The 12,399-nt window shown below is 41.3% G+C and overlaps 1 protein-coding gene across 1 annotated transcript in view; it reads right to left on the bottom strand.

Annotated features, from left to right (window-relative positions):
* The window catches only part of P4HA3 (prolyl 4-hydroxylase, alpha polypeptide III), a gene marked incomplete at its 5' end in the record, with an annotated part of 49,496 nt that overhangs the window by 1,647 nt on the left and 35,450 nt on the right, over positions 1-12,399 (bottom strand). The window contains 4 exons of the mRNA XM_011996227.1: positions 1,346-1,414; positions 5,192-5,254; positions 8,333-8,492; positions 10,738-10,802. Coding sequence (XP_011851617.1) covers positions 1,346-1,414; positions 5,192-5,254; positions 8,333-8,492; positions 10,738-10,802 — 357 coding nt within the window. The remainder of the gene's footprint in view (positions 1-1,345; positions 1,415-5,191; positions 5,255-8,332; positions 8,493-10,737; positions 10,803-12,399) is intronic.

The raw sequence follows: 12,399 nt of genomic DNA, 5'->3' as shown, positions 1-12,399 counted from the left end.
AAGGACAAATGCAGGCATGTCATTGAAGAAGCCTTTCCATGCAGTCTGGGGGCAATGCATGCATAAAATGGCACAAAATGGCATAAGTTGCCATTTACTCATTCATGCATGCGTCACTGACAGAGTCCACTGCACCCCAGGTCCTGGGGCTGCAGAGACAAATCACGTCCAGTTCTGCTCTCCAGGAGCTCACAAGAAACAGACATAAAACAGACCTGAACAAGACAGCATGGTGAGTTCTGGGAGAAAGGTGAGCATGTCTGTCATTGGGTCACTGAGGAGAAACACCCAACAAAACCACAAGGTGGAACAAAATATTCCTTACACAGCCAAGCACATCACCAACTCAGAAGTTTTTCCTCCCGTAGGCACTTATGACTAACACCTTCAGGGAGCAGGCAGTATCATAGTCCCCATTTTCCTAGCAAAGAACTGGAGGCCCAGGGCATTAAATAATGCAGCAAAAGAAGGAGCAAAGTGAGGACGCAAGCCCAGGTGTTCTGACGCTAAATCCTGTATGTTTTTCCCCCACACACTGCTTCTTTGCCCTATCTACTTCCTGTAGTCAAATTACTTTAACTTTGGCCCTCAAAGTAGACAAAACCCCAGGTCATGAAGAGCTTTCCAGGATGCATCGGCAGTCTCTATGTTCCCAAGCCTACAAGAGGCACCAAGTTCCTGAGCATTCAGAGATACCTGGCATTAATTTATCAAATGCTTAGAATGCGTCAGGCACTGTACTACCCGCTTTACAGGAATGATCTCATTTAGTTATCTACATTTCATTCCTAAATTAGGTAAGAGCTGCCAGGGAGTTGGACTGATCTGAAATTTGGAGGAAATGCTCATTCATGAAGCAAACCTCTTACACTCGGTTCTCCTCAGTGCCTATCCTTTCCAAATTCCTATTGCACCATCAGAATGCCTGCTGACATCTCTGTAAACTCCTGGATCAAAGGGCTATGAATTTCCCTCTGCACCCACTGTGTCTCTAGCTCTTAATGTGGACTGAACTAATAATGGAAGGAACTAGACGCTGTAGAGGATCCAAAGTAAATAAAACAGAGCTCTTATCTTGAGGAGCTGTACTGTGACAGGGAAGACAGACGTGTAATCATCTACTCGCGAGGTAAGTGTAAATAAAATAACAAATAGAGGCACAAGTGACAAGTATGTTCGTGATAGTAAAGAAGACTATTGGATGATCTGTGATTCTGAGAATTGGGGAAGATCTCTTTTTGGCCCTCCTCCCAGGAATGGGCTTGCAAGCACAGAGAGCGTGAAGGTTAGGGGGTGAGCGCTGCACTCCCTCAACTCCATCTTCTGGGACCAGGGCCCCACTCACCTTAACCACAGGCACGCTGAGGTTGGCATAGATGAAGGCTGTGGCTCCTCCAGCTTCCACCGAGCTCAGCTACAAGACCAGAGGAAGAAGCCAGAGTTAAAACAGCCACCGACTTCCCTACTCTGTCATATGACGTCATTTCTGCATAGATTCCTTCCCACGGTCTTCTATTCAACTCTGAGAGAAATACTTGAAAGACAGTGATCCAACTTAGGAGGAATTTCGGGAGCCTACTCAATGGCATTGGTGTTGCCTACAGGGCCACAAGAGGACAATGTTTTGGTATTCCTTCTTTCTTTTCCCTTCCAGTTAACATCCTTATTGAGGGCTACAATAAGTAGATTCAAACTTTTTTGACTGAGACCCTTAGGAAAAAATACATTTTAAATAATGACCCAAGACACACACACACACATACACACACACACACAAACACACACACACACACAGCCTGAAATATAATTGTCATAAAACATTCTTACTGAGATAACTTCTGATCTTCTCTATTTTGTTTTATTCTATTCTAGCGTAGTTCTCTGAAATGCTCATCAGAACCACTAAACTAATCTCACAACCTATAACGAATCATGACTTGTGGCTTGAAAACCAGTTTAGACTATGATTCTTCTTGGAAGCTGGGCATCATAGGAACTACTCATTACACCTTTGGCATATTCTCCAGATCACTCTGCTCCTCTCCAGGAAACCCAAGCTAAGGAGTTTCATCACTGGTCTGTTCTAGGATTATGGATATGTTTTCTTAATGTGAAGCTTTTTTTCTGGTTGTCACAGAAATATATAATAATTATAAACTTTTTTAAAACAGGAAAATATTTTTAAATAACAATACTTATCATTGTACCATCCAGAAAAAAGTTACAGTTCACTTAGTGATAGTTGACATTTATTGGGCACTGACTATATGCTAGACGTTACACTATGTCCTTATAAATATATTATCTCATTTATTCCTCAAAACAATCCTAGGAGTTACAATTGTTACTATTTTTAACTCTTCTCATTTTACAGATGAAGAAACCAAGTCTCAGAGAGCTTAGGTACCTTATAAAAGGTCACATGACTCTTCCGAGACAGAGCCAGGATTTGAGCTGAGCCAGTGCCGTGTGACTACAAAGCCCCCGCTCATAACCATCATGCTACACCTTTGGAAATTTAGGTCATATCCAAACATTTACTATTATAAACAACACTGCACTGAACAACTTAATGAAAACAAATCACTTTGCATTTTGGATTGTTTTCATAGGAAAGAGTCTTAGCACTAGTATTATGGGGTCAAAAGGATATGCGTAAGTTTTATACTTCTTACACATTTTGCTAAATTATTTTTGCAGCAGTAGCATCACACAAAAGTGCCAGTTTTACCTCACGCTGCCTAGCACTATCTACTGGAAGGTTCATGCTCTTTAATCTTATGGCAGTCAGATCCCAGCACATTTACTTGTGTTACAGAGCAAGAGGTATAGGAGGTAGGATGCTGGCCCTTGGTAGATGCAAGTGAACTGACGTGGTGATTTGGAACCTGGAAACGACAGTGGTGACTATCAGCATTCCTTGGCTCCCCCTGTAGCACACTGGGAAAGCCGACAAGAACAACAATTGGTTCCTTGTGTTTAAGTAACTAACAAATTAGATTATTCTATTCCAGCCCTTGCCAGTAAGGGGCAACCTGGACTTTCCTGCATTCTTTTACCTGTGGTTTTACAATATGGTGGAAAGGAATGACATAGCCAACACACTAAAAAGAAAATCAGATTCTGCGTGCAATGAATCTCATGAGCACAGCATGGGCCATGAGAACAGTGGGGAAGGGAGAGAAATCTTCCCTCTGTATACCTTCTACTGTTTTGTATTGGGGCGGAATTTTTTTTTTTTTTTAATAGAGACAGGTTCTCACTCTGTTACCCAGGCTGGACTCAAACTGCTGGGCTCAAGCGATTTTCTTGCCTCAGCCTGCCAAGTAGCTGGGACTACAGGTGCACACACTGCACCCAGCTTGGGACTGATCTCATGTCCAATCTGAGCAGAAAATCACCAACTGGATCTCAACTCAATCCTCTGTACTTCTTAAAGATTATTTTCTCCCTACAATATCAGTCTTAGTTTTCCCACAGACCTTAACATTTGTCTTGAGAAATGTTTGTCTTGAAATTGTCTCAAGAAATCCCAACCTGCAGATAAAAGACTTAGGCATAATCTAGCACTTCCCAGGTCCCACGATACTGATTCCCCTTTACGAGACCCTTTCCTTTAATTGCTCTGTAGGATACAATGACAGAAACATACAGTATGGAACTTTCCAGAGTGACATCCCTTCTTACATTATCTCATCAAATCCTCACAACAACACTATGAGGAAGCACAGGGCGAAAAGTGAGCTCAAATAATAGATGTAATCTGTGCTGAGGTCACATAGTAAGTGGCAGAATCAGGATTAGGTCAACTGACTCCAAACCCAAAGTGCATTCCATTCCACTGTGTCTCAAATACTTAAAACCCAAATGCACATTCATGCACATGCATGTGAAAGTGTGTGAGAGTGCGTGCACAAACACAAACACACACACATGCACTTGCCATTTAAAATTACTGGGCTTTTATACCCATGCTACCTTTGCTATAGTAACTGGGGCCCTGTAACGAGGGAACCAGCCATAGAAGATACTGAGGGGATAAAGAACAGAGATATATTGTGCCCTAGATGCCCTATTTTTTTGGCAGTAGTTCATTCTTTCACTGTCTGTGACCTCCCATGACAGCTGGAGTGCTAAACCAGAGATGCAACCAGCTGCAGCTCCAATGATCAGAATGAGGCCAGACACCATTGTAAGTGGAAGCCTTCCAGTTCCATAGGCAGTACAGAACTGAGCCACATAGAGAAACACATTGACATTGCTGGCATTAAAGACTACACAGAATGCTGGCCTCCAACTGCCCTTTCTTGGCTATCCTGTGGAGACCAGAAACAGTTCTAATAGAAGAGGAAAAGCTGGGGTGCAGGATGTCTGTTATTCTAATGAGCCTGAAACAAGGACTTCATCCTTGGTTGTTATATAGAGCCCCTTCAGTGAACAGTAAGATATCTCTTCTAATAAGTGATTAATTCTAATAATCTCTTCCAGTGACAGGTGATTGAAATTATGGCTTGCCACAGAGAAGGAAGTAAACCCACATGATCTGAAGGAAAGGGGATAGGTGAGATGATACAGACTGGGGCCGAATCCTGATCAGGCCAGGAATTAGGAGAGAAGTACAATTTATTGTTTTATTTTGAAAGGGGTGTCATGAAGATTTTACTGAAGATTTTATAGAGAGATAAGGAAGATAATTTTCACTAAATATCAGAGGCGGCACTCGCTGAATTTCTCTCAGTGTCTCTATTCTTCCCTCTTGTAAATCTGCTGCCTCATTCCTCATCCCTGTCTCTCCCCACAGCTCCACAACCTCATCTATGGGTTGTTTTTCAACACTGATTAGTCCATGAGACCTCAAGGACACAGACTCTCAGATCCTCCTCCTGTGTTGTTCAAGTCTCTCTATCTCTTTGCCTTCAGTGGAGCTCTACTTCCCATCCTAACCCACTGCCCATACCAAGGTCATATTTAGATTTACACACTGTCAGCTCTTTAAGGGTAGAAACCTTGTCTTGTATTTCTTTACATCTCCTACAGTGCCTATCAAAAATGCTGTCTGAAATTTGCACAATTCTGGGAGATTTTTGTGCTGAATACCAGATAAAATCAATATATGAAATTGCTTTGAAAACAATAAAATAAAGTAGAGCTATAGTCAGTTATGAAGTAAGAAACCCAGAGCAAGACTCACATAGATCATAAATGTTGCAACTCGGTTTCCAGACTTCATTCTGTAGAGGGGGCTGCTTGGTGACTGAGAAAAAAACAGAACATATCATTATTTTACGCACATGGCACCAGTGGGACAGGCAGGATCCCACTATTAATACAAATAGAAGTAAAATGGGGGCATCAAAGATGGGATATAGTTCTGAGCTACACCTACTGGAGTATGTGCCCGCCTTTGCTGGCAGGTACTCAATACAATTTTTTTTTTTTTTACTAATTTATTAGATACTTGTATAAAAAAATTGTATACTAACCAAAGAGAACTACTTGTCAGTAATGAAAGTACTATATAAGGGGTTAATTGCACCTCTGAGTTTTCTGTGAAATGTAGCAATTAATAAATAAAATATTACAGATAATTATTCTGTAGGAATACCAAATCAGAAGGCCAGAGTTCCAATTACTTGCTGAAGAGACATACTCTTTTCTTTTTGTCATGGAACAGTTTGAGATATGATTTACATTCCGTAAAATTCACCCCTTGTAAGCCTACTGTTCAGTAAGTTTTAGTAAATTTTAACAGTCATCCAATCATTCCCACAATTGAGGTTTAGAACACAGAACACTTCCATCTGCTGAAAAGTTCCTTCATGCCAATTAGCAGTCAATCCCTGCTCCCACCTCCAACCTCAGGCAACCCACTTATCTGCTTTCTCTCTCTAGCATTCCATTGTGCAGATATATCAAAATTTGTTTATCCATTCACCTATTGACAGACATCTGGGCTGTTTCCAATTCTTGGTTATTACAAATAAAGCTACTATAAACTTTTGTGGACAAGTGTTTGTAGAGACATATTTTCTTTTTCTTTTGGGTAAAATACATAGGTGTGAAATGGCTGGATCATAAGTAGGTAAACCTTTAACATTTTAAGAAACTGTCAAACTTTTTTCCAAAGTGTCTATATAATTTTGCATTCCCACTAGCAGTGTATGAGAGCTTCAGTTCCTCCACATCCTCACCAACACTTGGTATTATCTTATTTTATTGTAGCCATCGTAGGAGAGTGCAGTGCTATCTCATTGTGGTTTTAATTTGCATTTCCCTAATGATGTCGAACATCTTTCCATATGCTTCTCAGCCATTCATTTATCCTCTTTGGAGAGGTGCCTACTCAAAGAACTTTTTGTCCATTAAAAAAATTGAATTATCTTATTACTGAGTTATAAAGGTTCTATAGATATTTTGGATCCAAGTTCTTTACCAAATATATGACTTGCAAATATTTTCTCCTAGTTGGTGACTTATCTTTTCCTTTTCTAACGATGTTTTTTGAAAAGCGAAGAATTTTAATTTGATAAGGTCCAATTTATCAGTTTTTTTCTTCTTTTATGGATTATACTTTGGTGTCCTATCTAAGAAATCTTTGCCTAACCTGTGGTCACAAAAATTTTCTCTTATGTTTTCTTCTAGAAGTTTTATAGTTTTACATTTACATCTATGATCCATTTTGTGTTAATTTTCATATATGGTGTGAGATAAGGATGTATAGTCATCATTATTTTGCAGATAGATATTAAATTGTTCCAATACCATCTATTGAAAAGATTATATCTTCTTCACTGAATTTCCTTGGCACCTTTGTCAAAATCAATTGATCATAAATGTGTTGGTTTGTTTCTGGACTCTGTTCTGTTCCATTGACCTATGTGTCTCTCCTTACACTGGTACCACACTGCCTTGATTCTTGTAGCTCTATACTAAGTTTTGAGATCAGGTAGTGTGTGTCCTCCAATGTGTTCTTCTTTTTCAAAATTGTTTTGGCTGCTCTAGGTTTTTTGCATTTCCATATACATTTTAGGATCAGCTTATTAATTTCTATAAAAATAACCCTCCTGGAATTTTTATAAAGCTGGGGTTCAATTTATAGATCAATTTTGGGGAGGTGATTTTAATCCTCAAAAATCACTACTGGGTATCTACCCAAAGGAAAAGAAAGTATTATATTAAAGAAAAAACACCTGCCCCCAGATACTTATTGCAGCATTATTCACAACAGCAAAGTAATGGAACCAACCTAAATGTCCATCAATGGTTGATTTAATAAAGAAAGTATGGTATATATACAACATGGAATACTCTCCAGCCATAAAAAGAATGAAATCATTTCCTCTGCAGCAACATGGATGGAGCTGGAGGCCATTATCCTAAGTGAACTAACTCAAAAGCAGAAGATAAGATATTGCATGTTCTCACTTATAAGTGGGAGCTAAACAATGGGTACACATGGACATGAAGATGCAGGTAACAGACACTGGAAACTCCAAAATGGGGGAGGGTGAAAGGGGAGTGAGAATTGAAAAATTACGTATCAGGTACAACATTCAATACTTGGGTGATGGGTACACTGGAATTGTAGTCCCCACCATTACACATGTAATACCCATATAACAAGCACGGCTGGGTGCAGTGGCTCACTCCTGTAATGTCAGCACTTTGGGAGACTGAGGTGGGAGGATTGCTTGAGCCCAGGAGTTCAAGACCAGCCTGGGCAACATAGCAGGACCTTGTCTCTACAAAAAAAAATTTTTTAATTAGCCAGGTGTAGTCCTAGAGCTACTTGGGAGGCTGAGATGGGAGGATCGCTTAGCCCAGGAGTTCAAGGCTGCAGTGAGCTATGATGGTGCCACTACATTGCAGCCTTGGCAACAGAGCAAGACCCTGCCTATAAAGAAAAAAAAAATACATAAATAAATACGTAAACAAAAAACAAGCATATATACCCCATGAATCTAAAATTAAAAATATATATATATTTGCTATTATCAGCAAAGATGGCCAGTTGAGATCATGAGGATAGAAGAGTTACTGGAGGAAGGACAATCCTCACCAGGAAGTCCCTGAGTGAAGAAGTCAGATGATTCCATGACAAGCCACATTCTTCCCTCACCAGCAAATTTTAGAAGAGAGATGGTGGCAGACAAGAAAATGAGTCAGCAACAATATGCTTGAAACTAATGCTTTCAGATGTTTCTAGAACAAGAACCTTTGTTCTAAGGTTTCACTTAGTATTCCCTGAGAGCCTACAAGAGCTCTGCCTCACAGAAATAAATAATGCCCTGGCTTCCTACCCCAGAGGATTGGTCACTGACTCCACCATTACCGTAGCGTGGTCAAAGTGAGGCTCATAGTGCCCTCCGATGCCATAGTTCACCACCTGCAGATACTCTGCATACGGAGGCCGGACATCAAGGCCTGTGAGGGCAGCAATGCGGTGGTTAAGGGTCACCAGCATTGGGTCAACGGTGTCCTTCAGCCAGGCACTAAAACACACCACAGATTGAAGCATCAATGATCTGATGCCTGAAATGACTAAATGATGTCTCTGAATGAGTGAATAAACAAATAAATTATGTTAATTGCCAGAAGGAAGGATGGAAGGAAGGAAGGAAGAGAGGGAGGGAAGACAGACATAACTGCCTAATTATCTACTCATTCCTCATGGTATGTCTGCCCAGTTCACTTTGTTCTCTACCTCAACAATCTCATGGCATTGAGATACAAAGAGGAATAAGACAAAACCCCTGCCTTCAAAGCTACTATGGTGTAGAGACATCTGAACAGAGGGACCCGGATACAGTGGGAAAAGCTTGAGATTTAGAGAAATGTGACGAGTCCCCAATCCTCTGTGATCCTAAGTGAAGTATTTAACCACTAACCTCTCTAAGGGTCAGTGTGTTGTCTATAAAATTGGGATGATAATAATGTCTACTTCACAGACTTAAAAAGATTGTGAGAGGCAATGCTTATGAAGACACTTTGTGAGCTATATGTTAGTGTTACTTTTAAACACAGGAAAATCTCTGCTCTATGGCAAGACAAGCCAGGATAGGGCAAAGACCAAACAGCAGAGTTCAGTCTCTTTTCCTGAATGTCTTGTTGAGGTTCTGACAAAGTGGCAACTTTGGAATCAGAATTTATGCCCCTGGAAAATGAGGAAGTGCTCCCTAAAGCCAGTGGGCCTCCTGGGGAGACCATAAAGCTCTGAGGGAAGAGCCTTGGCATGATATGGAAGACCATTTCTTTGCTCTTTGCTTTTGATGAACTAATGTGTTCATTCTTTTAAATAGAGTGCAAGCAGAGTGCTATGCCACATGCTCTTAGGTTTACAGAGATCCCCAAGACAGGGTTATTGCCTTCTAAGAGCTCATGGATTATGGGAGAAAGGACAAACACAAATATAACTAAGAACAAAGTAAGGTACAGTGAAAAATTGAGAAACAGACTTTAAAGTGCTGGGGAGCACAGAGGAAGAAGAAGTTCATTCCAGTGGGGCACTCAGGTGACATTTAGGCCAAATTTTGAAGGGTACATAAAATTTCAATAGATGGAAAAGATGTAGGAGTATTCCAGCCTGAAGAAACAGCATAAGCACCGACATGGAGGTGTGGCAATCAATTATGCATAAGGAGATAGGAAGAAGTAACGGGAGATACAGCTGGAGAAGCAGCCTCAGGGCATGACATAGAAAGCTGAAAACACTGTGATATGGAATCTGGACTTGACTTTATGGATAATGGGTAGTCAGCGAAGGTGTGCGAGCAGGAAAATGATTTGATAATTAGAAGTTCCCTGGTGACCTTTGGGAGACCAGCTCCAGTGAAGTTGTGAGGACAGAATCAAAAGTCAAAGAGCTGAAGAGTGATGCAAGTAGAGAAAGAAAGTAGTTTCTTGTTCTGAAACGGGAAGAAAATACCACCTGCTCCCCTGGAAGCAATTAACCCAAGGCTGAATTTTCTCTCTGACACTACAATATCAGAAAGGTTAGAAAAAGCAATGAAGCTGAGGTCATAGGGACCTTCCATAGCTTAGAGAATAACTACTAATATGAAAGGCCCTTAATGTACCAGACCAAGTAAGTTAAGCCAAATGATTCTGAATCACAGCTTTGATCACTCACCTCCCTTCCCAGACAGCACAAACGAATCCCCATTCTGAGGTCTGGCCTCTTGCCAAGGATGCTGACATCACTGTCTCACATGTCTTTGGTGGATGCAAGTAAAGGGCTGCAGTGGGGGCTGGGCAGGGCTGGAGGGGTGGGATAAAGCTGGGCTCTCACAGCTGAATCTGCTCCTCTACAGAAGCCATCAGGGCCACAGAGTCTATTTGTCCTTCTGGTCTCATTGTTGGCAAGTCATGCTTTGAATATGAGTCAGGAGGTGGGAACAGAATCTTGTAAAGTTAAAATTACAAATGTAGACAGGACTGTATCTTCTGGAAAAGCAATCCTGTTTAGAAGAACAACTACAGACTTATTTTTTGGTTTAGGCCAGAGGAGCTCTTCCAAGTCTCTCTCGAATGGCCTTCTAGTTAAATCCTCAGATGATCTAACAATCTGGGAAAGGGGAGTGGAAACTTCTCCCTCTTAAAAAGAATGTATCGCTATAAACGTGAACTAGGGGTTCTCCACCTCTGGCGGTCCCTGAACGGCTATTGCTGACTGGCAGTCAGGTATGCTACGGGCCTGAGGGTGGGCAGCAGGTATGACCAAGGAAGGGCCCTTCTTACCTTTTGCTGATGCGGTACTCCACTTGTAACTGCTTCTCCCCTGATGCCACCACTGATCTCTGTAGCTGGTGGGAAGGATGTAAGACAAAGTCCAAGTGGTTATGATGCAAAAGGAAAGGCTTGTCATTCGACAGATATGCTCCTCCCTTAAGCATAAACATAACAGACGCCAGTTCCTCCCTAATTAGAGGACATTTTGCATGTGGGACTAATTTAGGGACAGCTATCAATCCTGAAAATAAAAGACCATAAGGGACTAAAAATCGTAGAGTTGAAAATAACCTTTAACAGTGTGTCTAGTCGACAGTAAGCACCTGATAAAAGTTTGCTAAGTTGAATTGAACTGTTATTTGAATCCCTTCTGTATCTGCAAGACTGTGAGTTAGGTAAAAACAGGGGCTATTTCTCATTCGTCTTTGTTTCCCGGGGTCAGGCACAGGGCCTGGTCTATAGTAAGCACTTCGTAAGTGTTTGTCGAATTAAACGAACACCTTCAGCAACAGGAAACTCTCTACACTCAGAGGTACCTTGCTCCTTTTGAATATTCTAACGAAAGCCTTTCCTTACAGAGAATCAGAATCTGTTTTTGCTACAACTACTTTTTTTAAAAAATTGATATATAATAGTTATAGATGTTGAGGGTACTTGTGAGATTTTCATAGCTGCAACTGCCTTGATTATGAAAAGACAACAACAGTTTTGATAACACTAGTTTAATTAAATGCCTCTCTTTTGTTCTGAATGTCTAGGTACAGCATTTAAATTATTATTATTATTATCTTTAGAGACAGGGTCTTGCTATGTTGTCCAGGCTGGAGTACAGTAGTACAATCATAGCTCACTACAGCCTCCAACTCCTAGACTCAAGCAATCCTCCCACCTCAGCCTCCCAAATAGCCGGGACCATAAGCACATGCCACCAAACCTGGCTAATTTTTTTTAAAAATGTTTTTTGTAGATATGGGGTCTTGTTTTGTTGCCCAGGCTGGTCTTGAACTTCTGGTCTCAAGGGATCCTCCTGCCTCAGCCTCCCAAAGTGCTGGGATTATAGGAATGAGCCACCGAAGCAGGCCTAAATTATTTTTAAATTAAGTGTCTCCTAATTGCAAAATCCAGGGACAGAAAGAGAAATATTATTTATTTATATGAGGGTAAATGCCTCTGTCATCAGAATGTTAGCTCATGAGGGCAAGGACTTGGCCTTTTTTCAGTGCTGTATCCCCACGGTCCATTCAACGCCTGGCGGTAGAGTAGGTGCTTAGTACTGGTTAAATAAACAAATGAATGAATGAAACAGGGCACTGTGCTTAAAGGTACTCACAGGGCTCAGACCCAGCTCTGGTGCTTCACAGGCAGGCAGAGCCTGGGGCAATGAGCTACACAGACAGAAGCTCTTTCCCTTCTCTGAAGCTTCCATAATGTCATTGTCCCTCCTGCTAAACCAGGTAGACAGTCTTGGAAAAGCCTCTTCCTTTCCTTGGGCCTGTTTCCCCATCTATAAAATGGGACCAAGATTTCCTATCTCCCGGGCTCATGAGTAGGTCTGTCTCTTATACACATCTAGATGGGAGGGGTGGGATAAAGCTGGGCTCTCACAGCTGAATCTGCTCCTCTACAGAAGCCATCAGGGCCACAGAGTCTATTTGTCCTTCTGGTCTCATT

This window comes from Mandrillus leucophaeus, unplaced genomic scaffold (genome assembly GCF_000951045.1).
Source record: "Mandrillus leucophaeus isolate KB7577 unplaced genomic scaffold, Mleu.le_1.0 Scaffold504, whole genome shotgun sequence".
Classification (NCBI taxonomy): domain Eukaryota; kingdom Metazoa; phylum Chordata; class Mammalia; order Primates; family Cercopithecidae; genus Mandrillus; species Mandrillus leucophaeus.
Note: the sequence above shows the minus strand (reverse complement) of the source record. Positions and strands in the feature narration are given on the sequence as shown.